Source organism: Syngnathus typhle, linkage group LG2 (genome assembly GCF_033458585.1).
Source record: "Syngnathus typhle isolate RoL2023-S1 ecotype Sweden linkage group LG2, RoL_Styp_1.0, whole genome shotgun sequence".
Classification (NCBI taxonomy): Eukaryota; Metazoa; Chordata; class Actinopteri; order Syngnathiformes; family Syngnathidae; genus Syngnathus; species Syngnathus typhle.
The window spans coordinates 11,902,631-11,928,825 of NC_083739.1; the positions used below are offsets into that span (position 1 = coordinate 11,902,631).

Here is a 26,195-nt window from a genome sequence, read left to right on the forward strand (position 1 = left end):
ATTTAATAGTTTTTTTTTTTTTTTAGGAGTTAAAAGGCAGTATGTTATTTAGTTTTCAGGACTTGATGGTCATTTCATTAAAGATTTCTATACAAAATGCCTTTAAAGCTCCATTTTTTTTTTGTTTTGGTGGAGGTTACTCAATTCTTTCATTGTCCATTGTGTGGGCTCAGTAATGTTTTTTATTTTATTCATCATTTCATCCTTTTTTGTTATTACAACTCTACTACAACCCAGTGTTTTTATTAGAGCTGTCATTTTTGTGCATACAACAATGGTGCATGAGTAATTCTGGGTTTGGATAGAAAAAAAAAAATCAAGGGTTATTTTATTTTTAGTCCAAGATTGTTCCACTGGGAATCAAATGGTTCCCCAGATACTATTTAAATATATCCCCAGAGCAGGAGGCTGTGGACAGCATGATAAACGACTTGGGGTCTCAAGTAATGTCACAATATGTTCTGTCCTTTAACCTTATATCTAGCAGGAACAAGTCAATTTTTTAAGTAAACGTTTGAATGTAGGAAGGGCATCAGCTCCTCCTACTTACACACACACACGCACACACACACACGCGCATACACGCACGCACTTTTCCAGCTGTAAAGGTGGGAGGGGCCCTCCGCTGAGAGCTCAGGAGGCATTGTAACAGAAGAAAAAGTTCACTGGAGCTCTCACAGTCCACCCCACAACATGACAGCCTGTGCAGGGAAGTGAAGCTCACACCTGATCACGGACCGGCGGTATCGGGCACTGAGCGCCATGCAGAGCCGGGCAGGAAAAGCCCCCAAGCGGGAGATGGTGATAGAGTCACCCCAGAAGTACAAGTGCTTGACTGAGATTGAGGCGGAGGCGGAGGCTGGATCACAGGTATCCTTGGTAAGTTGATGTTCACCCACCATACACTTCATTGAGTGAGCTGAACAGTAATCGAATCTGAATGTTTCTAAACACATTCCTCATCTCTCTGATGGACTTTCAAGAGGAGCTTTGAAGATGCCTTTAAAAAGCAACTGGACGGAAAAGGGAAATAGCAGCTCCAGGGTATACCTCCCAAAGGGGATTGAATGTTGATCCTTATTTTTAAGAACTAGAGCTCCCTTGCTTCCTGTGCCACAGATACTGGAAGTTTGAAAAACTTCACACATGCTTTGAACACACAGACAAGGAAAAAAAATATCACTCATTGACCATCCAATAGGTCTTTAATGGCAATCTGGTTTGAAAACGTTTTGGGATTGAGGTATCAGTGCTATAGCCAGTCAACAATCCAAATGATGATGATGTACCTAACAATTGCTGGGGCCTATCGCAGCCCAATTTTAGACAACATGTTTACCCAGAACTGATTGCCAGTCAATAGCAGGGCTTATTCAGGCCAACATCTTCTCGGCAAATTGGCGTATCAGGAGCTGGCATTTATTTGCCTGCAAGCGCTTTCAGACAGAAGTAACTGAAGCACACCCGCTTTACCAGAAAAATAGATGCATGTCACTGCAGCAGCAGCAGCACCATATGCTTTTGACACAATGGCAAAAGGTTTCAATTTGTTGTTCGCATAACACAAAAAATTGGGGATGCTCTACTACCTTGGCTTAAGAGTTCATTAAAAACAGATTTGACACATTTTAAAACAACCTTGCGTAATAATTTTGACAATATTTGATACCATCTGAATGTTGACGGATGGAGATGGGGGACAATTTCTAATGTGTTGTGGGGGGAAAAAAGGCAACTACTGTAAAGGCTGGCAAGATGTTTGTCACACTTGCAGCTTCACTCGCCTCTCGTTGCGTCTGCATGTGTGAGACATGCGAGGTGGTTCTCTGAAGAGTAAGGATAAATGATTTGGTATATTCAATTAAAAGCAAATACAAGAATGAGTAGAAATATGAAAGTGAAAACGTAATGTGCAAACTAAAGAGTACAAAGTAGAAAAGAGTGCTGATATTTGTGTAAAGATATGTTGTATGAAAAGTATTTGCGCAAGTTCAGTGCAGATTCCTGAAGCATCTACTGAAGTAGAGTCTTGAAGTATTTGCAGTAGTATTTTTTTCACCCCGGCGCCAGTCCATTGTTCTAATTATGAGACGAGTGCTCCACTAATTACAGTTTTGCATTTGAGATCATGACATAGTGACTGGTACAGTCATATGCACCCGTGCGCACTGGCTCATCCCTCCATCGCTCCCTTCACTTATCAAACTGTTCCAACTGATGACCACTTGTGAAAGAACAATGGCAACTTGTCCACACAAGAATACCCTCTCCTACTAACAACAAGCTCTCTGACACATTTTACAGTTACCGGTCACAAGTTTGTTTTGCCACATGTTAATGCCAGGCTATTATTTACTTTTGCAGGTCAAGCCCAAGGTCATCGACCCCCTGGACTATGAGAGTGTGATCATACAAAACAAAATGCATATAATGAGTGATGCTCTGCGGGACATGCTACAGTTCCCCCTGGATGACTTTCAGGTAAAAGTTCATTACTCCGACATTATTTATCAACGGTGACTTTAATTAGGGATTGACAGTGTCAACAGTTTTGTATTGTTTATTGTTCTCTTCATAACATGCAAATATCAAAAATGCGGGCATGAACCATAACTAAGTTTAACTTAGGATAATCATGACTCGGTTATCTTCAACAACAACAATAATAGCGAGCAGTCTAGAGACTTTTGCTTGTTTTCCCCGCAACATTTGCAACAAAATAGATCAAACGTAAGATCATGGGCAGAAATTGTTAAAATGGCATCTTCCTCAATTTTTTTCCAAACATCCAATCAGATTCCTAAAATGTGATTACAAAACTACTCATAGTTAAAACGCTGTGATGGGTATAATATCCACTGTTGGGCTTCTTTAATTTGCCAGCATTCATACACAATTATCAGATAAAACTGTATTTGATACACGCTTTTGTAAATATTTTCAACCCTTTGCTTCACAATACAGCATTTTACTTGCAAAACAATGTAATGTTACCAGCCAGAGCCGATTTGCTGCCACAATGATACAGCCCATTTTCTGCTGCATATTCGATTTGGCATTAGGAGATAAGTGTGGGCTTAGCCGGCATAGTAAATCCTCAAGTAGCCTCTGTAACTCTATAGCTTTGAGTTTGTGATTTTAGCATCACCAAGTATGAGAGTTCCTTTCATACTAAAAAATAAAATAAAAAAAAAGATAAAAAGCTGCAGCAATCGACATCTATTCGGCAAGTTGAGACAGATGTGAATATTTTGGTGCAGGTTGTTCAAAACCAGACGTAACTATCAATCTTCTATACTATTTGTCTTCATTAGGGTCGCAGGTGAGCTGGTGCTCACAAGCCCAAGTGGACAGAAGCTTCAAAAATAAAATTTGTGCTCTCCTGCCTAACCTGCCATATGTTTTCCATCACTGGCCACATAAAGGAGAGGAGGAGAAGGGAAAGGGGCTGTGAGGTTGGCAGTTTCTCAGGAGTTTACATGCACACAATCCGCCCTCATGCAAGTGCATGTGAGCGCACAAGAAGATTGTGGCCTGACTGTGGAAAAAAGAAAAGAAATTAGAACTGCTTCATTTAGCTGCCAAGATACCAACCTTCTCGTGCCTCTTTTATGCATCAAGCCCTTCTTCCTTTTGGAACATGCTGCTCAAAGTCCAACATGGAAAGGAATGTTCTTAATTGGACCATAATTGATTGATGAGAGTGTGTGTGTGAGGTTTCGTTTTGAATGATCTTGCATTTCCTTTTCTTCAAGAAAAGGCTTACTTACTAGGATCTGGGTTTAGAGCTGTGACGGTTCAAAAGTATGCATGCCAATTTGACTAGAAACTCACTTGTCCACAGTGCACTGCTGTCTGCGGAGGCGGGTTAGACCTGATGTTCATCATTTTGTGGATGAGCGCAGATCAATAAGGCTTCGAGAGGGAGGGCTGCGCTTTTGTGGGAGTGGTCAGAGACGACTTGAGTTATGGCCAATCAAAGCGGCTTCTTGAGCCCACACGAGGCGCGAGTGGCAAGATGGCGACAAATAAGTGCCCGTCCTTCATCGAGACTCCTTAAACAATAGAGTCTTCACACCGTTGCAATGTTTGGCATTACTATCACGTTAGCGTTTACATATTCTAGTTGGAATGACAAGCTGAGATGTTTTTTCTTCTTTTATAAAAAAAAAAAAAGCCCTTTCGGTGCCACGCTAATTCTAAAAATATTACTTTGCTCATGGTCTACTCATCAATGAGTGCAAATAATGCTTTCTTGCATCATACGAGTCATTTAAGAGCAATGACAAATCTAGGTCATTGTAGCTCAATTTTCCAGCACAACTTGCGTGTGTTGAGTAACATTTAATGGTGTTGTACTGCCCAAACCCAGCGGCTCCAGCATTGATTTCCCCCTGTCTGGCTCTATAAGTCTAATAAGGTTAAAGAGATTTTGAACTGGGCATCCTACACTGAAACTTCCATCCGCTATGTGGCAATGCTGAGAAATTACAAATCTTCAGGAGAATCTACCGTAATTTTCGGACTATAAATCGCGTTTTTTTTCATAGTTTGGGTGGGGGGGGGGGGGGCGACTTATACTCAAGAGCGACTTATATACATATATATGTTTTTTTTCTCTTTTTTGGGCTTTTTATGGCTGGTGCGACTTAAAATTACGGTAATTCAATAGAACAAAATGTGGTAGGTTTGGATTCTGCGAATTAGCAGGAGAATCTGCAAATTAATATACTGTTGATGTTTTTCCAATTATAAAACCATAAAAATCAGTCGCAGGGACTCTACAACCGGAACCGTTTATCAGGCCTACTAGATTACATCAAAACGTTAGTTAATTTCTGCTTCCGAATGACTTGATGTGACTTTTAACTATCATTTGATTCTGAGCAAAATTGAGCAGGAGATTTTGATTGTTTCATTTTGTGCTCGTCTCATCAGATCTGCACGCTGAAGCGCCAGGGCCGCACTGTCTTTTCCACTGTGCCAGAAAATGCAGACCAAGAAACACACTCACTGTTTGTCCAAGAGGTAAAAACACCACATGAACCCCGCTAACACGTTCATTTTGGTTTCAAAGGCTGAAGAAGAGTCGAGCGGCTCAGATGAAACAGAAATGATTGCAAATGTTAGCCTGGGATTGAACTTTTCCACTCTCTGTGAAATACACAGCAGATGGGTGTTGTTTTTGATGCTACGCATGTTTCAGCTGACTGTGATGAGGGTGCGGCATGATTGAAAGTGGAAAACACATTTTGCCTTAGTTTATGGCATAAATGACAGCATACAAATGGGAATATTTTCAGGACATGTGCCTCTTTCCTCATGTTATGAATTGACAAAACAGATATCTTTAAGTAGGTACATTGTATTTGGGCACCTATATATTTATTCTACAATGCATAATTTTACTTTGTCCCTCCACAGTGCATAAAAACATACAAGTCAGACTGGCATGTGGTCAATTACAAGTATGAAGAATATTCTGGGGACTTCCGACAGCTTCCCAAGTAAGTCTTTAGCATATGATGGATGTCGGGTTAAATCTGCAAAATGTGTTCAGAGATGCACAGCTGAAGTTTGCAGGTCTTGCAAATGTTTTATCTCGGATTTAAAGCACACAGGGAAATTTGTTGTTTTGGAGCTACAATTCAAAACAATAGAGGTTGTATTGGTTATCATCCACTGATATATATTGCTATAAACCCTTGATATCATTCATTACAAGTTCTAAAGTGTTGCTAGATCACGTTTTTTCACTTGCACAACAACCATTCCTCTTCCAATTAAAAATCGGTGACAATAAAATTTCAAACCTGAAATTAATTAATATGCAAAAACTCAGAATGAAAGATGAATCTGAGGAGATTATTTTTCCAGATGTTGAGAGTCATGTTTAAGATAAGACTGAACAAACACTGGCCTTGGCCTTGACTTTATCCCCAGAGGAAGTTGGCTTTTGGAAAAAAAAAATAAAGGTCAAAGAGTCAACCGCCCAACAAAATACTTGACAAGCATTCCTGCACCAAGTGCCTTTGAAAAAGTGAAGCGTATCAAATCATTTTGCCATGATGAAGAGATCATTTACCAATGTATTTCTTAAATGTGCTGTTATTTAATAAATATGTCAAATCAGGTCAAATTTACTTTTGCCTTCAGTAAAGTGTTAAGACCCGAGAAGCTGGCCACTCATCTTTTTGAGGTGGATGAAGATGTGGAAAAAGATGAGGTAACAAATCTTACAATGCCCCCCACCCCACCCTCCTTCCTTTTCAGACCACCCATAGAAACTCCTAATTGTTTCTAAATCAACTTTAGTAGCATCTTAAATGCACATTCAGCAAATTTGCCTAGTAATTGAATATGAATGGACACTGCATATCTGCTTTGACTTGTTTTCTTTGGATTTTAGGATGTTTTTGTAAAAGCCTTGATGTGTTTTTTTGGCACTCCCTCCTGCAGGATGAAGACCCTCTTGGGTCTCACAAGGGAGGAGTGTCTAAACACGGCTGGCTGTACAAAGGCAACATGAACGGTGCAATCAGTGTTACTATGCGAGTGAGTACCATAACAATGTTCTTCACAAATAGTGTATGTCCCATTCCAGGGTCGGTCAGAGCTAGCTGTTCAGGTCTTAAAGATCAGTACAGGCCGTTATTTTCTTATCTTCTTCCAGCTCATGTTTATGCTTTTCCTGGCCTGCAACTTTGCTTTAAAGGGTTTGTCTCGACACTGACTGGAGATTTCAGACCTGGAGTTGTCTTTAATGAGGTCTAGGTCAGGGTATCATGGATTAGGGAGTTATAGAACAACACAAGCTGTTCCCTTCAGTTATGTGTGAAGATATTTCTCTAACTTTTTTTTTTCTTACCACCACTGCCTCATTGCAAATTGTCATTCTATAGTCCTTCAAGAGAAGATACTTCCATCTGGCTCAACTCGGAGATGGATCATACAATCTAAATTTCTACAAAGATGAAAACACCTCCAAGGAACCGAAAGGAACCATCTTCCTTGACTCATGCATGGGGGTCGTTCAGGTTAGGAGAGGAGCGCCGCTCACACAAATACACACAAATGAGCAAATATGCCCAAAAAAGTCAGATATTTTTTTTGTTCTTATCTTGGTTTTCCAGAACAATAAAGTGAGGAGGTTTGGCTTTGAGCTGAAGATGCAGGATAAGAGCACATTCCTGCTGGCTGCAGAGAGTGAACTGGAGATGGAGGAATGGATCAGTACACTTAACAAAATTCTCCACAGCAGCTTTGAACAGGCCATGCAGGAGAAACATCACATGGACTTAGAAGATGGTGTGGTTTTTTTTCTACAAATTTGTCATATTATAATATTCTTCCATTCATTCATCTAAAAGTTCCTCATAATATTATCAAGCAAAATAACTCTATTTGATCTTCTCCACAGATGAGGATGACGGAAAAGCCGACCTCTGCTCTGGACGTTTTCAGGACAGTTTCCAGGTGGGTTGTTTTTTTCCTGCTCCATCTATTAGGTGGAGCTTTACTTGTTAGCGCCTCATCTGACTTTCTCTCAGGCACATTAGCGTTGTACCGTGCAGCAATTTAGAAAAAAAAAATCATAACTGTTCATTACAAGAGAAGAATGAAAATGAGTGAAACTCAATTTTACAACTATTCGCTGCTGTTGAATTTTTGGTGTTTTGCTTTCATTTCAGACGGCCAGCAATATTGAGTTTAAAACGAGGAGTGAAACCAGGCTGAAGTTGTTTACGTTGGACCCAGACGCACAGGTAATGTGTCAAATCCAAATGATATGTTCCGTTCATGATTTATGGCTGCCACGGCTTTCTGGCAAGGGTGCCTCTGCTCACAGAAACTGGATTTCACTCGCATTGAGCCAGATGTGCATCAGTTTGAGGAGAAATTCGGGAAAAGGATCTTGGTCAGCTGTCATGACTTGCTGTTCAACCTACAGTGCTGCATTGCAGAGAACGAAGCAGGACCAATAACCAATGTACGTTCTCGTACAAAAGTAGTTTTGTTGATATGCAAATTTAGATTTCAATGAATCATTTAATTGTTTTCTTTCTCTCATGAAAGGTGGAACCTTTCTATGTGGTTCTGTCCCTCTTTGATGTTCAGAACAGCAGAAAAATTTCAGCGGATTTCCACGTGGATCTCAACCACCCTTCGGTCCGACAAATGACACCAGGCTCATCTTGTGGCCACGACTTGCACATGAACGGTTGTCAGGGTGAGGACCCCTTTGGCCGCCAAAGGCTGGCCAGCGGGTTTCCGGAGACAGCTCTCCAATACCCCAAGCAGGGGATCTTTTCAGTCACGTGCCCCCATCCTGAGATCTTCCTAGTGGCGAGGATTGAGAAGGTCCTCCAAGGGGGTATCACCCATTGTACTGAACCCTACATGAAGAGCTCAGACTCTACAAAGGTGCCCGCATGACAATGACAGCATGTACCTCCTTGATTGATTTGTTTATTACCCAAAAAACAATCTCCTGTCCTGATTAGGTGGCTCAAAGGGTGCTGAAGAATGCAAAGACGGCCTGCAGCAGATTGGGCCGGTACCGAATGCCGTTCGCCTGGTCTGCAAGGTCATTTTTTTTCCCCCACTGAACACTTCCAAACACTACCAAATTTCCGGGTTATTAAGATTCCAGGCGAAATTTCTGGTTGAACCTAGAATGTGCTGCAACATTTCCAAATGAACTTAATATGACCTTCTCTAAATTTTTCATGTCTATTTCTAATGGTTCAGTGTTTCAATATTTTTAGACAATTTGCCAATTTGGGTTCACCTGGATGCAGTGGATTTTTGGTTCTCCTTGAATCTCGAAAATTTTAATTTAGTAAGGTTAGTCCACTTTAAGATATCATGCCATAAGATATATTGCAAGCATCCCATATGTACCATTATTATGACATTTGTGTGGGCCACAAGTCAGCTAGATTAGGTCAGAGTGAGGCTCCCAAGCTCCATTGCTCGCTGCAATTTCTGTCCGACTTAATGTTGCATAGAAGAGGATCTACGTGATTTACACTAAAACCCGAGATATTAAACTGAACTGTCATTTTCACTGCGGCATTATCTATTCTCACAGGCCCGTATTCAAAGATGCATCGGGAACTTTGGACAAAAACGCTCGCTTCTCGGCTCTTTACCGTCAAGACAGCAGCAAGTTGTCGGATGACGACATGTTCAAACTTCTCGCTGACTTTAGAAAGTAAATTTCCCCCTCACTCTCTATATGCTAATATCCCTCCAAGATATTCTTCCATCTGTTTTCCTTCATTATTCGACTCTCCCAACAGACCAGAAAAAATGGCTAAACTCCCTGTGCTGTTGGGGAACCTGGATATAACCATTGATTGCGTGGCCCCGGATGTGACCAGTAAATCTACGAAATGTTGACACAAAAATAATGTAATCCTCAACCAAAAGACACTTTATATCAAAGCACCTTCTTGTCCCCCTACTGCAGATTGCCTCACTTCCTCCTACATCCCTTTGAGGAACTTTGACGTAAATGGGTCAAGCAGCGCCGCTCTGGAGGTGGAGGAATTTGTACCCACCATAGCCAAGTGCTCCCAACCCTTTACCATCTATAAAAACCATCTTTATGTACACCCAAAGCACCTCAAATATGATGGGCAGAAATCTTTTGCTAAGGTATGTGTAGTTAAGCCAATTTGAAAGAGTTTTCTTCCCTCTTCTTATTTGCCCCATTGTTATTGAAATATGCAGCTTTCATTTTCCGCAATATTTTTTTTTCACTGGTCTGGGACATTTCCGTTTCCATTTATTTTAGCTGTCAGCGGGATTTTGCCGTTTCAGAAGAAATTAGAAATCCAGGTCCAGAAAGTAAATACCCTGCCACAGTTTGGCTTGAGTCACAGGTGCTCCACTGGTGCTTCTACTCCCTATAGAAGGTTGAGTAGAATCATCTGTGAAACTATGGGAGGGTTTTTACTGCATTTCCCATCTCTGAAAGTCACAGGCTGAGGATTTATTTATTTTTTTACATTTTCTAGTCATCCATCCCTCAATGTATGCCCTCTCTCTTCAGGCCAGGAATATTGCAGTTTGCATTGAATTCAAGGATTCTGACAAAGAAGAAGCCCAGCCGCTAAGGGTATGTTTGCATGAGGATTTTTTTTGCAGAGATAAAATATTTGCCAGGTCAGTAGTTGGCAGAGAAAAACACCAAATAAATACATCAGCATATGAGTTCAGAAATTGGCATATAAGCAATATGACACAATTGGATTCATTGGCATTGATTAAATGGACACTTAATGGAAAATTGTTTTAACATGAGGGAGGGATACAAATCATGAGTGATTTTCAAGTCTTAACCCAAGTTACTGTGGCTAGTGGACAAATTGAATATAAAAAAAGGATGAAATTACTGTAGATGTCGTAGTTGAGCCATGCTTGCCATACACCTTGTCTGATGTATTTTCAGTTTTCAGATGAGTTTAGTCTTTTTGTTTTAGCCTAACGGACCATATCTGCTTTCTTCAATTAACCTCAGCGCATCTATGGTCGTTCTGGAACTTCTCTATTCACCAAGCAAGCTTACGCAGCTGTTTTGCACCACCACCAGAACCCCGAATTCTATGACGAGGTGACGTTTTCGTCTCAGCACAATGGATCACTCGAGTAATCTTTGTGCTCGTGTGACAAGATGAGACTGTTTTCCAGTGCCACTTGTCTATTCTGCAGTATAATGAAAAACTATCATTTAGAAATCGCTAACTCTCTCGCAACCCAGATAAAGATAGAATTGCCGACTCAGCTGCACCAAAAGCACCACCTTCTTTTCACCTTCTATCACGTTAGCTGTGACAGCAACAAGAAGAAGAAAGATGTGGTGGAGACTCCAGGTAGGCTGTTCCTCGAGCACCACATACGTACTAAATTGGTGAAAATATTGCCAAAGACAATGAACTCGTACCATTGCTGTGGAAGTGGGTCAAAGGGTGGGGAAATTGGGAATTTGCAGAGTATGATACTATCTACCTAGAAGGCAACATTCATTTTGTGACTTTATTTGGCTTTGTGCTGGGCAACGTTTGGTCCGAATTCAAGGATACACGTGTTAGCAGTAAATTACCAAGAACAAATGTGTGGTAACTTATTATATAGATGTATTTGAACTTGTCCTTGTTGCGGGCCACATTGTAGTTATTTATGCTTTCTTTTGGAGGTACATTATGACTGTGAATCTATATCATAAAATTTAAACTGTACAAATTCAGAAGCCAGTAAATAATTGTTCAACTATTTTTCATTTGACTTTAGAAAGGGACTGGTAACAAAAATGCTTGCAATACGAAGTTGACGCACATGAATTGCCTTCATGGGGCACATAAGATGCATAAATAACATTATAAATAATAAATAATGAATTATAAATAATAAATAATGAATTATAAATAACAAAATAAATAACAAAATAAATAACAAAATAAATAACAAAATAAATAACAAAATAAATAACAAAATAAATAACAAAATAATACTATACTATACTATACTATACTATACTATACTATACTATACTATACTATACTATACTATACTATACTATACTATACTATACTATACTATACTATACTATACTATACTATACTATACTATACTATACTATACTATACTATACTATACTATACTATACTATACTATATTGAAGAGCACAAAGATGAAAAATCCATAAGGTATTTCTTCACCCTTTTAGTTTCATGCTTATTGTTATCCAGAGAGGACTGGTAAAAATATCTGCTTTGTTCCTACAGTGGGCTCAGCATGGTGGCCTCTGCTAAGAGATGGTCGGGTCAACATGAGTGAACAGCAGCTACCCGTGGCTGCTCATTTGCCTGCGGGCTACCTCAGTTGCCAGGATGCTATCACAAAGGTAAAAATAATAAATGAACAATAGTCCATTTGTAAAGGACATTAGCTACACAATTCCATTTACTCCGATTTGAAAGGACCCAGTGGGATTTGATTGCGAGCCTTTACGAACCACCAACTATTCTAGTCATGTATACCTTTTGTCATTGCAGCATTCTACCTTGGACATCAAGTGGGTTGATGGAGGAAAGCCGCTGTTCAAAGTCTCAACACATCTTGTGTCCACAATTTACACTCAGGTATCATGTCAATAACCACATAAAGACCTCTCATTGCTTGCTGTTTGGAAACTTTAATTTAAGATCTTCAGCATTCACTATTTCTTCTAAAATTCCCCAACAATTCCGAATTCCATTAGGATCAACACTTGCACAACTTCTTCAACCACTGTGAAAGCCTCAAAGTGTCAGAACAAGCAACAGAGGGCGGGCTGGTGAAATTCCTAAAGGTTACACATTTCATTTCTTCAGGGACAATGAGACTCGCCATGTGTTCATGTCGTAATAAATGCCAACTACTCCCTTCTTTGCCAGAGTCTCCACGCGGTTGAAGGGCATATCATGGTGAACTTTCTTCCCACCATCCTCAACCAGCTGTTCTGTGTCCTCACCAGCGCCACGCATGAAGATGTGGCTGTCAATGTGACGAGGCGAGGCCACAACCCTCTGCACCGTGGGCTACACTGCACTTTTATTTCCCATTTAACAATCTCTCTTTCCCATTAGGGTAATGGTGCACATTGTAGCGCAATGCCACGAAGAAGGGCTTGAGCATTACCTGAGGTCTTATGTCAAGGTTGCAATGTGTATTGTGGATACAACGTAAACAACGGCAATGCTTTCTCCATTCGAAAACATGACATATTTTTCTCCTTTGAACAGTTTGTCTTCAAACCAGAGCCGTATTCCTCCAATAATGAAAAGAATGTTCACGAGGAGGTGACAAAAGCCATGACAGCAATTCTGAAGCCATCCACAGATTTCCTAACAAGAAACAAGCTACTGAAGGTAAACTATATTCACAGCTAGCTATTAAAAAATATCCTTGATACATGTGGAAGTGAAGAAGCAATCATCAATGTGTTCCAAAGTATTTCTTTAGAAAGGTTAAGTAGAGTTTCTGACATTTTTCAAACAAAAATACATACAATGATAGTGGTATTTGTACAACTTTAAAATAAATAAGTAAATTACCTTGAAATAAATGGATTATTTTGAGAATGTTCTACAATGTTTTTGCTACTTTTTCGTTTTCCACAGGTTTGGACTATATTAACCTTTAAACATGAATAGACCAAGAAATTAAGTAATCCTCTTTTTTGTTGTTGTTGTTTTTCCTGCTTCTTTTTTAACAAATGTTTACTTTGCATTGCAGCATTCTTGGTACTTCTTTGAAGCGTTGGTCAAATCAATGGCTCATTATCTCGCTGAGAGTGGTCGAGTCAAAGTAAGTCTTTTATTGTAAGAGCCCTGGTCTCCATGTCCCAAATTGAAATTCTATTTGTTTAATTTCTTATCTTGGTGCAGGTGTCAAGAAAGCAGAATTTTTCTGCCTCCTTCTACCATGCTGTTGAGATCTTGGTCAACATGCTGATGCCTCACATCACACAGAAATACAAAGACAACCTGGATGCGGCACGCAATGCTAATCACAGCCTAGCAGTTTTCATTAAGGTTGGTTTCAAACCTGGAATTTAGAACAAACTATCTTTCTCCTTTGTTGAAGGTGTGTGAAAACATTGTTTTGTTATTTCTATTCCCTCACCAGCGCTGCTTCACCTTTATGGACCGTGGTTTCGTGTTCAAACAGATCAATAATTACACAAACTGCTTCATACCTGGTGACCCCAAGGTTTGGAAATGCAGCACTTTCAGACTTTGTTATGAATGGCCTTAAAGCCACAGAATATAACATTTCACATATTTTTCTTCCAGACTTTGTATGAGTTTAAGTTTGAGTTTCTGAGAATTGTGTGCAACCATGAGCATTACATCCCACTCAATCTTCCCATGCCACTTGGAAAAGGACGCATACACAGGTTCCAAGGTAAATTTGACTACAGTATTTATTACTGCCGTGGATATCTTCAAGATGGAGTTGCAGTCATTTTAAATAATCCCCAAAAGTGTGTGCATCAAATTAACAAGTATGAAATAGAGTTTCAGCTAATTATCCTTTTTTATTTATTTCATAAATGAATTTTTTTTCTTCAGTATGATTATTTCATTTGCTTTCATTTTGTTTCATAGATTTTCAATTGGACTACTCACTGACTGATGACTTCTGTCGAAACCACTTCCTGGTGGGTCTTCTGCTGAGGGAGGTGGGAAGCGCCTTACAAGAGAGCCGAGAAGTCCAGCAGATCGCCATCCAGGTTCTGAAGAGACTGATGGTTAAACACGCATTTGATGACCGCTACGCTGCCAAAGTGAGTGTCAAGCTCGTACTTTAGTCAAATTGAGTAGTCGGAAAACCAGGTAAATCATTCTTTGATACGCCCAGCTCCACAAGTAAATTCCTTTATTTTGTGCATGAATTATTTGAAAAGTCTCACTGGTTCTCCAAGTCTGGAATGACTCATCTAATAACTTCTATTCCAGAGCCATCAGGCCAGACTTGCCACCCTGTACCTTCCCTTGTTTGGCCTACTACAGGAGAACGCACACAGGCTGGAAAGCAAGGAGTCCATCCTTCCAAGCCACCACAATGTAAGTGAGACATCTGATGGTATCACAAGGAACGGCAGCGAGACGTGCAACGACGCTAGAGAGTAGAAAAGCTCATTTTGAAAATCAGTCTTTTATTTTTTTGTCAAGCCATTTTCCACTGTGTTTGTCTTGACTTGAGTCGTGAGTGAGTTTAAGCGTATCATTCAGGGCACCTTAGAAGATTTTGTTTTCATCTAAACGAAGATGCATGTTTTTGTAGTGTGGGAGGAAGCTGACGAAAACAGATGCAAACTTTACACAGGCCAAAGATTCGAACCCAGAATCTCCAACCTGAGACAGGCGCACGAGTTCATTATAATCAGACTGTGCTGCTGCAATTGTGATTATTATGAGCAAACTTATTGACAGAGCCAAAGTTGTCATTTTAAAATGTGGCTCGTCTTGTGAAGAAAAACAGCCGCACCCTTGTCTTTTTTGCTGTGTCTAATTGCCAGAAACCACGAGAGGACTTACTTGTGCCGAACTCTTTGGTGACCCCCCAAAAGCATAGCATCGATGGTTCTCTTCACAAAGATGTTTTTGGAGCAAGTGAGTTCCTTCTGAGACCATCTTCTGGGTATGGCTGCACACTAGGATTTTAAATTCATAGCACGGAATAACTGAAATGGTGAAAACCATTTTATTGCTATAGCTCCACAATACTTAACAAGTTCTTTAAGGATAATTTTCTCAGACCAAACAACTGGACTCCTGCTTTATTTTTGATACACTCACAGGTAAGAGTACATCTCCAATCTTAGTCTACGTATTTTAGACCACAATGTTTCATTCGTGAGTCCTGTCTGAAGTTCCCCTTTTTTTTTTTTTTTAGCTTGGAACAATATCGTATCATTTGTTCATGTCTGAGTGCTGATAATTCTAGCTTGAGCCTCTAATGTAGCTGTGCGCTAACCTTGATTTGTCTGCAGCTTCTCCTCACAGCTGCACTCCCAATGCCATTCACCTTGCAGACTCCAGAGGTTCCCTGGTCTCCACCGACTCTGACAGCAGCCTGCTGGAAAAGAGTTCCGAGAAGGTAGACAGTGCCACCAATAGCACACTGCATTTTTTCTTGTTCTTCAAAACACAGAACAGTTCTATTAGATTTTTTTGCTGTGTGATTAGCCTTCAGGTAAAGATGCCCCATAGCCCCACCTCTCTAACATCTTGGATAAATTTAGTAGGAGTCACTGTGTCAATGTGCTCTGCGAGCTGGTAACCAGTCTAGGGTTGGGATAAGCACAACCCCGACACTAATGAGGATAAACCGTGGAGAAAATGGATTGCATGGGGCTCCTCTCCCCCCTGGACCTTATAAAGCCAAGTTCTGCTTCATACCAGTGGTATGCGAGCTCCCTCTAGTGGCGTGGGAAGAAATGACTGCCTTCTGTTGTATTTAACTTTTAAGTTCAATTCTTGTCATCTCATCTTCACGAATTGTTTGTTTTTAAACTTGTATCTGGGTGCAATGTTTTAATTAACATTCAAGTGTCAGTGACGGAATCTATCCTCATGTACAGTTATTTATTTTGTTATAGTTGAGCCCGGTGTTTAAAGCGTGCATTAGGTTATAGAGGTTTAAAGTTTAGTTATATTCAATAAACTTGCCATGTATGCTTTATATTAGCCAAATAGCTACAGCACCTCTTTTCAGCTTCCTGTATTTTTTTGTCTTTTGTTTCCCCCTGGCAGCAAATATGCATCTTTTGTTTTGCCTCCTGCTCATGGGTTTTGAGTGAAATTGATTTTCTAAGAATATGTTTTTCTCATTTTCAATTGAACTTTCTCCCACTCTTTTGCATCAGAACCATTGTGCTCTGGGCAGTGCCGTGCTGCGTTTTGACAAAATGGACCGAGATGAGAGCAAAAACCTGCTCATGTGTTTTCTGCATGTCCTCAAAAGCATGTCAGATGGTACGTAGAAAACAAATTTCTTTGTAGTATCAATATATCAGTATTTAGAAAAAAAAATCAATTCAGACTCACTTTTGATTTGCTGCATATGCATAGACGAAAACTTGCATTATATAGTATGGTTGTATCTATTGATTGTGTTTGACTCTGGATACATGTGTTTTATGATATTACTGTCACACTGTAGTTGATTGGCAACCAGTTTTAGGCTTCAGCCATTACTGTGACTGCACAGGATGTTCAGAAATTGATGGATGCCTAAGCATTGTTCCATTAAGAACACAGCAGCTCATGTTTATTCCCCTCAGATGCCCTTTATGCATACTGGAACAAAGCATCATCGTCCCAGCTAATGGACTTTTTGACACTACTAGAGTAAGTACGGCTCAAAAGCATACAACACTGTGTGCAAGTGGCCCTTATGCTTTAATTCATTCGGTTCAATTCGCAGAGTCTGCCTTCATCAGTTTAGATACATGGGGAAGCGAGTCATTGTCAGGTGGAGTAAATGTTGTTCATCAAATAAAAAATAAAGAAATATTTTTTTCGAGTTCTTGAATCCTTTTGCTGTCATTACTGCTGCTAGCAAACTATCAAAACAGTTAATGCTCTACTATGTCCCTTAACCACCCCTGCATGGGTAAGAGTCCACTAACATTGCTTGATGCTTCTTTTTATGACGTAATTGCTTTCTTCTACTACGCATCTGTTTCCTGTAAAAGCAATTCTGACGCACATTTGTTTTGCTGCCAACAGGAGTCACGAAACGGCAATGTGTCTGAGTCCAGACAGGAAGTCGTTGACTTTGCCCGTGTCTCGAAACAGGGCAGGGATTCTGCATGCCCGCTTACAACAGCTTGGGGCAGTGGAGAATTTGTGCACGCTCAACAACAGTAAGACTGTCGTTTGACGAAGTTCTTGTAAACTACTGGAGTCTAAGGTTCGATATCCATGTCAAAACAAGAAGAAAATAAGGGGTTGTGTCATATCTGTAACGAGAAACGCAATCAAATATTAATGATAGCTTGCGCAAATTACAATAACACTTATCTTCTTCCAAGCAACATTGAGCAATCATGCAATATCTCAGGACGCATCACATAAACAGCAATAATCTACAAAGACCTTGTGTTGTTGCCATCAGTGTACTCCCATACAGAAGCCGATGTGGCCACCCAATGTTTACTGGAGGCCAACGTATCCACAGAGGTGTGTCTGACTGTGCTCGACACGCTGAGCATTTTCATCATGGGATTCAAGGTACACTATTTGGAAATACCTTGAACGTGAAAACTAAGACTGGGACTTTTAAAACATTTCAAATCAGTTCGAAAACAAACTGAATCAAAAATACTCTTTCTACAGATTGTTAGTGGATTCTGTGGCTGTGATGAGATATAACCAATTATATCGTATTATTTTCCGCATGCAATATGTTCACACCCCCCCTGTTTCCTTCCTCAGAGCCAGCTGAACTCAGATCTTGGCCACAACCCACTGATGAAGAAAGTATTTGAGGTGCATCTGTGCTTTCTGCAGATTGCTCAATCTGAGGCTGCTCTCAGGCAGGTCTTCATCTCACTGAGGACTTTTATCTACAAGGTGAACCGTCTTGACATTTCAAATACACCATGGACTCTTTAATTCATGAATCAATTCATGATTAGGCCAGGCTTCCTAGTTCCCTCTCACCGCAGCATGACTGTTAACGAGGGCACAGAGCAAGCAATTTAAATGAATTTGCTGTGAAAGAGTTTGAGAGCAAACACTTTTGGGATGAACAAGTGGAGATTGGAGAGTTGTGGGCTGCTTAACGCAGATCACAGATCCACATTTTCTTCCCTAACTATATGTGCAATGGCCTCTCAATACGTATGCCCATTTTTTTGTATCCTGTGTCGCTAAGGCCTTTCCTATGTGTCAGAAAAGTTCCAGGATAGGCATTGCAAAAGACCTTTGTAAGAGTTTTCTGCGCGGAAGTACTGCTAGATGGATTCTTCCGGGATTCTCTGCAGCTCCGACATCACAACCGTCTTGATGTTTTTAAAATGGGTCCCCTTGATCTACTTGAGCTTCGCAAAGAGGAGAAAAACTCATATGAAGCCAGGTTGGGGGAGTGGGAAGTTTGTTCTGACATGGCGAAGTAGCCACAAGTCACCTTCCTTGTTTATTGAATGAAGCAAACGATGCGGGATTACTTCATAGAGTTGCTTGGATGCACTGAAGGGGATTTACAAATGTCTTTTGCAACACCAGTCCTCGAACCTTTCTGACACACATTATAATGTTCTGCAAAATCAGATTTTTGTTTCTGATTTGATTCTTTTTTTTCTCTCCCTTGTAAACTCCAGTTCCCCTGCGCGTTTTTCGATGGCCGGGCTGACATGTGCGCCTCCCTATGTTATGAGATATTGAAATGTTGCAACTCCAAACTGAGCTCCCTCCGCAACGCCGCCGCTAATCTCCTTTACATCCTCATGAAAAGCAACTTTGACTACACCGGACGTAAATCGTTTGTCAGAACCCACCTGCAGGTACCGGTTTCTAATGAAAAGCATCCTTGGTCTGTCCACACATTGTTTGTATCTCAGCTTTGTTTATTCTGCTCAGGTGGTGATTGCTGTCAGCCAACTGATCGCCGATGTCATCGGCATCGGTAGCACGCGCTTCCAGCAGTCTCTGTCTATTATTAACAACTGTGCAAATGGTGATCAAAGCATCAAGGTCAGTCGTGGGTTGGTGATATATGATACAATAAAATCAGCTTTGTTTTTACGGCTTTGTACACAACCAATACAAACAGCAGATTAAAAAATGGCCGTGAGGATAAGCGGTTCGGATAATGATTGGATGGATAATAAAGTACACAGTCCTAATAGGTACACGCTGGCCAGCCTCCAGGAGCACAAATGCAGCAGCTTTTTGAATTTCCATTAACCCTGCAATAGGCTTCTGACCATTCCAAGGTGTAGTTCACCTTTGGCCCATAAAGCCAGCTGGGCTAGGGTCCAACTTACCCTTGACCCGAATGAGAACAGCAGTGTATAAAAGGGAAGGTAGTCAACTTAAAGTCTTGTGTCACTTTCTGCGGGTGATTTCAGTTTACCAAATGGTAGCTCAGTTAGTTCTGATTGTTTTGTTGACTTCTACTTCACGTAGCAGTCCAGATTTAGAATCAATTCAAAGGAACATTTTCTATGCTTAAGTGGACTAATGTATGTAGTTGAGTGTGCACTGCTGTGTTTTCCAGCACACTGCGTTTCCATCAGATGTGAAAGACCTGACCAAACGAATCAGAACGGTGCTAATGGCCACCGAGCAAATGAAGGAGCACGAGAACGACCCGGAGATGTTGGTGGACCTCCAATATAGTTTGGCCAAGTCGTACACAAGCACACCAGAGCTACGCAAGACCTGGTTGGATAGCATGGCGCGGATCCACAACAAGAATGGCGACCTTTCAGAGGTGACTTCACAAAAAGAACAGATAGTGACTTGCACTTTGGAGCTAATCTGTTTCGTCTGCTTTACTTTCAGGCAGCCATTTGCTACGTGCACGTTGCAGCTCTGGTTGCCGAGTACTTGTGGAGGAAAGGTGAGCTTACTGTTTGCTCCGATATTTTTAGAACCCCCCACAACACTGTGGATTGCCCAAGTACAGCTTTGTTTCATTCTCTTCATTTGGAAGGAATGTTGAAGCACGGATGCTCAGCCTTTCGCGTCATCACTCCAAATATTGACGAAGAAGCTGCCATGATGGAAGACGTAGGGATGCAGGACGTACATTTTAACGAGGTCTGCGTTCTACGCGTCATTCCAATGCACTGATGCAGCATTTTTTTCTTCATTATCTCACGTGTCACCTAATGCCTGTACCATCGCCGTTATCTCTGCCGAGAGTGTGAATTGTGCTGTGAAATTATGATGGGAAACTCAAAACAGACTTTGACACAGGGTGTGGTCCATGTGTGGTTGCACACACTTCTGGCGTCGTGTCAGGGAACCACACTTCAATGGGCAATTTTAAGAAGACAATAAAATGAGTCTGCAATGATTACATTTGCACAGGAGGTTCTGATGGAGCTTTTGGAGGAGTGTGCTGATGGTCTTTGGAATGCAGAGCGCTATGAGCTCATTGCTGATATCTACAGGCTCATCATTCCCATACACGAAAAACGCAGAGATTTTGAGGTACACAAATTTATACCGTTTTTACATGGGAGACAAATAGACTCTTACTGTACCCCTATTTTGGACAGTGAAAACAGATTTACCTGAAAATCCAAGTTCTGATGAAGACACAACAAGAAGATGCCCTAGGCCAGTCCTAATTCTGCCTATAATGGATATTTTAGCTAAGGAAATATTGTCAGTAACACCCAATAATGTTTATACAGTAGATGCGGTATGACTCATGGAGTCTGTTAGTTTTTGGTGTGAAGGCTTTCTGCGCTATGAGTGCTCTCCATCTTGAGACTTGACTCGAGTGCCAATTATTTCCAAAATCCGTTTCCCTGAGCTACATGAAACAAACCGCACAGCGTGATTAACGGGAACGTTGCCATTTTCAGCAGGTTGCATATTATATATTATTTCTGACGAATACAACATCTTTATTCCCTGTACAGTACAGTACTTGCTTTCTGGTATCTGTCTGAATCAGACAGGATTACTCCAGCTTCCTTAATTGTGAACCAGAGCAGATCATGTCGAATAGAAAATGGATCGATATCTCCATTGCTAAGATATCTGATGTAGACAAAGACTGACTTGCCAATCTTAAAAAAATGTTGTTCTTGACAGGTTAGCTCACTTATCACTGCCAGTCAGCAGCCTCTTCAACCAGGAAAGGACCAAAACATTTACTGCGTATAATAACACTAAAACAATCCAGTGTTTGTGTTTTGGTGCCGCAGAAACTGACACACGTGTACGATACCCTCCATCGTGCCTACACTAAAGTTTTGGAGGTGATGCATACCGGCAAACGTCTCCTGGGCACATACTTCAGAGTGGCCTTTTTTGGACAGGTAATGCACGACACTTAAGAGTGACTCATGGTTTTGTGGTGCCAAAGTGTTCTTATTGATTTCTTTCACATCCCATTCCAGCTCAGCTGTAAGTGTGCACAAACATTCTAGACATGTGCATTAATAATAATTCATTAAATTTGTAGAGCGCTTTTCAAAAACCCAAAGACGCTTTAGTTATGTTATGCCTTTGAATGAGCATGCTTAGAACTGCACAGGACAAAAGGGAATTGTGATAACGGCGTTTTCTAACAGCCTCTCACTTGCATGTAGGGCTTCTTTGAGGATGAAGATGGCAAAGAATACATCTACAAGGAGCCAAAGTTCACACCTCTGTCAGAGATTTCACAGAGGCTGGTGAAGCTCTACTCGTACAAGTTTGGTCAAGAGAATGTCAAGATTATCCAGGACTCAGGAAAGGTGGGAACACGTTTACATAAAGAGCGCTACAAATGAACAGTTGGGCCTTACTTACTGTTGGGTGATAGTCCCAGGGGAACATTTGGTAGGATTTAGTTTGTAGTAATCTGTGACTTTAGTTTACATTGAGTGACATGATCGTGGCCCTGATACTCTTCACGTTGACTGAAGATTTAGTACGTATGTTTGAGTTGAGCACATTGCAGTGCAGAGTCTATTTTAAAGGGGAGATCAATCCCAAAATATTATTTTCAATAAAATGTGCCCCCACTAGTCCAAACACAGCACTCTGATTACTCTCTGTGTTTGTGGAATACGAGTTAAACAACAAAATTCACCCATTTTTATCAGGGATGGCCATTTTGCCACTTACCGGCGACTGAAAATGACATTATAGTAGCATGGGCTCAGGCCACAACCAATCATGGCTCACTTTCAGAAAACCGGTGAGTCGTGATTGGTTGTGACCTCAGACCTGGCGACTGTGATGCCATTTTCAGTCGACAGCAAATGGAAAGATGTCTGCCCTCAGAGAATGATAAAAACAAGTGGATTTTGCCTGTGTAATACATATTCCACGAACCCTGTGTTTTGACGAGTTGGGCTGCACGGAATAAAATATTCGAAAGAAAAAAAAATGGGTTGAGTTGGTCCCTGTCAGGTATCCCAATATTTCTGTCAGCATTGATGACTAATGTAAACCCACAGGTAAACCCAAAAGACCTGGATTCCAAGTACGCCTACATACAGGTGACACATGTCGTGCCATACCTCGATGACAAGGAGTTGGAGGAGAGGAAGACCGACTTTGAAAAAAGTCACAACATCCGTCGCTTTGTGTTTGAGACGCCCTTTACGGTGTCAGGCAAGAAGCAGGGTGGCGTGGAGGAGCAGTGTAAACGACGGACCATTCTCACCAGTAGGTTGAACAGTATTTCTATCCACGTGCTGACTGACAAAAAACATTGTTCTTGTGTGTTTGTCTACCAAAATGACCCCCAGCTATTCACCCTAGGTCACTGCATGGAAGTAAATCAGAAATCTCATCCTGTTTACTTCTTTCCAGAGTGAAAGATCGACGATTGTCCTGTTGGCCTTAGTATGGTTTCTCATGCTCAATGTAGCACCATAGATAGAAAAGCCAAACAAAACAAGTAGAAGTTCTCTACAATATCATTTATTTTCCCCTTTAGCCACCCACTGTTTTCCATATGTGAAGAAGCGAATCGCTGTCATGTACCAACATCAGAGTGACCTCAGCCCCATCGAGGTTGCTATAGATGAGATGAGCGCAAAAGTGGCTGAACTGCGCTTGGTGTGCTCGGCCTCCGACGTGGACATGATCCGGCTACAGCTCAAACTGCAAGGCAGCGTTTGTGTTCAGGTGCGTGTATATTTGTAGATAACTGGTCAACATTTTAGGCTGATCTGTCCAACTTAATTTTTTTACAAAATTTGGATGTGATTTAGAAATAACACATTTGCTAATAACAATGATATGTACTGTAATGATCAACAAATCATCGCCAGGTCAACGCCGGTCCTCTTGCTTATGCCAGAGCCTTCTTAGATGACACGAGTGCCAAGAAATATCCAGACAATAAGGTCAAACAGCTCAAAGAGGTCTTCAGGTAAGTTTAGAGGGACATCTTCCCGTAGGCCATTACCTTTTTTTATATCTTTCATTGTGAATAGATTTATTGTCACTTTCAATTGGCACTAAAACTTTAGGCCGTGCTTTGGCAGGCATTTTGCAGAGGCCTGCGGCCAGGCGCTGGATATAAATGAGCGGTTGATTAAAGAGGATCAGCAGGAGTATCATGATGAAATGAAGGCCAACTACAGGGATCTGACCCGGGAGCTGTCAAACATTATGCATGAGCAGGTAATCGGGATGCTAATGGTGGAGAGTCGTTTAAGATGAGGCATATTTATTTTTGTTTACAGCAGAATAGAGACTGCTTGAAAAATGTGACTCGAACATCAATATGCTCTTACACTTTTAAAAATGCTTCACAGTGATGCCTTGAAATACAAGTGACCTGATTCAAGTGACACTTGATGATGATTGCTTGAGTTGACTGAAAACGTGAAAACTCACAAGTGACAGTTTGGCAAATAAAATACATGTTGTACTTGTAGGGTTAATGTTTTAGTTTTTAATCAAATTTTGGAAAGAGAATTTCCAAATTAATCAGTGGTGTGTCCCTTTAAACAACTTGTTGCTATTTTGCCATTTTTATTTTTATTTCAAAAGTGAGAGATGATCCAAAATAAAAAGTGTTGTCATGGAACGAATTAAACTGCATAGTCTTCCTGAAAAAACAAACGCATTTCCTAGTCTTTAATAGTCAACTATTTCTTCCAGATCAACTCAGTGAATGATGGCATGAGGAGCTCTTTGTCAGACTCAATGGGTATCTTCAGTGCCATTAGTGGCACACCCAACAGCTCTACCATGTTCTGACATTTCACATCAATCATCAGGCTCTCTCATCTTTGCAGTCAGTCACCTCTCCACTCAAGTCCGGAAATAAATTGCCGGTCCTAATAACTGGCATTTGTTATTTCTTTCTGATGCACTCCCCTGTTGTAATCTGGAGGTGCTTGTCTTCTTGGTTCCCATGGAGACAACAGTGAATTGTTACTGACGTTTTGAAATTTCCATTGGCCAACAGTTGTGTTTAGCAGTCTACGAGTATTGATCACGTAGCTACAGTACAGACTGGAGAGCTTTCCCGCCTACAGCCATACTTCCATCTTGTATAATTTCTATGGAGCATGTAATGCGTGCAACCTTTTTAGATCCTCATAGAATTATTATTTTAGTGGGGGCATTTTTTGCTTTGACTTGTGATCAACAGAGCATATAACAATACTCACATTTATATATTCTTCATCCTCTATGAATAATTTTACTGCAATTTACTTATTGAACATCTCCATGTATATTCATATGTCTGTATTTTACTGCCAAGGACTTCACATTAGAAGGAGCACCACAATGTCCTATGAAGTAAGAAAGTAGAGTTTTACAGCGTGCTATCTGTCACTTATTAAAAATACATTCCGATTGTGCTATGATGTACACTGTGGTCACGTAACAACTTCTACTTGTGTCTCAAGCCACCATTGTACCTTTTTTGTGTAGCGGACACGTGCAATACCTAAACTGTATATCGTCACGGCACTCAACTGCTGTGATCATCACAACACGTGCGTGATGGCTTGTCATGGTCAAATTGATTTCTGTCTAGTTGATGATGCCTTCAAATACTTTTCAGATCATGACAATTCCCCATTTGAGGCATAAGGATATACTTTTGTTTTAATTCAAAAAAATATTTTGTACCTCAAATAAAGTGTTTTTTAAATAAATATGATTCTGTTTATTTTATGTCTTCAGGACAGGGGTGTAAACTGATAATTAGATGGGGGGGGGGGGCACGTAAAGGGGCACAGATGCAAAACAAAACCAGCAGAAAGAAAAGTGTGCAAACAAGTCCAGATAGGACTGTGCTACTGTTGTGCTTGACTCACAAATTGTGCTTTTGACCTTTTCCTCTTAATGTTTACAATATAAGTACACTACCCATCCTTCCCCTCGAATGAAACACACACACACATCTGGAGGATGACTTTTAAATGTTTTTTTTGTCTTCCTCCCTCTGCAGCAGCCCCAATTACCAGACTAATAAAGATTTTTTTAGACAAACCGCCAACACTATTTATCAGTGTATAAATCCCAATATGGCTTCTACCTTTGGTAATGAAATAGATTTCAATAACAGGGAAATTTAATTTTGGTGGGGATCAGACAAGATAAAGGAATTAGATGTTTTTTCCCAACGGCACCAAAGGAAGTGTCAACACTACAGAATCATTTGGCTTTGAGGAAAATCTGCTCTACCCTTCAGTGTATCAGGAGGGGGAAGCAGTGCACCGCTGTGTATAGTGGGAATGGAATGCTGCTGACCTTGACTAGTGATGTGGGGAGAATATTTGGAAGTCCTCTACCATTCCACCGACATGCCTTTCTGAGGAAGCAAATTCTAGGCTGAAGTTGCTGAAGTGATTGAAAAGCTCCATTGATTCTTTCTGGATTCGTGGGGTCACAGGTATCCTGTTGTCTCCCACACAACTTGAACTCTTCATCTGAAAGTTACAAACAAAGTTGCATTATCATTGTGAGATGCATTTTTCTTACAATTGA

The 26,195-nt window shown here is 40.7% G+C and overlaps 1 protein-coding gene across 4 annotated transcripts; it reads left to right on the forward strand.

Annotated features, from left to right (window-relative positions):
• Positions 1-604: 604 nt before the first annotated feature.
• LOC133167490 (dedicator of cytokinesis protein 9-like) lies at positions 605-25,360 on the forward strand. Of its 4 annotated transcripts, XM_061298353.1 has the most exons (52): positions 616-879; positions 2,365-2,481; positions 4,939-5,028; positions 5,425-5,507; positions 6,157-6,226; positions 6,460-6,555; positions 6,903-7,037; positions 7,134-7,308; positions 7,421-7,476; positions 7,692-7,766; positions 7,850-7,990; positions 8,077-8,424; positions 8,505-8,587; positions 9,095-9,217; positions 9,306-9,385; positions 9,476-9,663; positions 10,061-10,126; positions 10,529-10,621; positions 10,769-10,880; positions 11,793-11,911; positions 12,063-12,149; positions 12,269-12,358; positions 12,444-12,559; positions 12,636-12,705; positions 12,792-12,917; positions 13,285-13,356; positions 13,437-13,583; positions 13,678-13,761; positions 13,845-13,956; positions 14,160-14,338; positions 14,511-14,618; positions 15,074-15,167; positions 15,548-15,654; positions 16,424-16,532; positions 16,841-16,907; positions 16,984-17,031; positions 17,289-17,425; positions 17,677-17,792; positions 17,997-18,134; positions 18,884-19,066; positions 19,143-19,256; positions 19,783-19,998; positions 20,070-20,127; positions 20,221-20,327; positions 20,601-20,723; positions 21,449-21,562; positions 21,836-21,982; positions 22,691-22,901; positions 23,176-23,366; positions 23,513-23,613; positions 23,729-23,867; positions 24,351-25,360. In XM_061298353.1, the coding sequence occupies exons 1-52, from the start codon at positions 763-765 to the stop codon at positions 24,447-24,449; spliced, it is 6,177 nt and encodes a 2,058-aa protein (XP_061154337.1). In that variant the 5' UTR covers positions 616-762; the 3' UTR covers positions 24,450-25,360. The 4 variants fall into 4 exon arrangements, with proteins under 4 accessions (XP_061154345.1, XP_061154329.1, XP_061154322.1 ...); XM_061298345.1 differs by having other exon boundaries at positions 613-879; positions 15,590-15,654; positions 20,070-20,327; XM_061298338.1 differs by having other exon boundaries at positions 615-879; positions 20,070-20,327.
• The last annotated feature ends 835 nt before the right edge of the window (positions 25,361-26,195 follow it).

Coding starts and splice junctions, on each gene's coding strand:
- LOC133167490 (XM_061298338.1), top strand. CDS start 763: ATGCAGAGCCGGGCAGGAAAAGCCCCCAAGCGGGAGATGGTGATAGAG. Junction 6,556..6,902: donor CAATCAGTGTTACTATGCGA/GTGAGTACCATA, acceptor GTCATTCTATAG/TCCTTCAAGAGAAGATACTT. Junction 21,563..21,835: donor GAGTGGCCTTTTTTGGACAG/GTAATGCACGAC, acceptor ACTTGCATGTAG/GGCTTCTTTGAGGATGAAGA.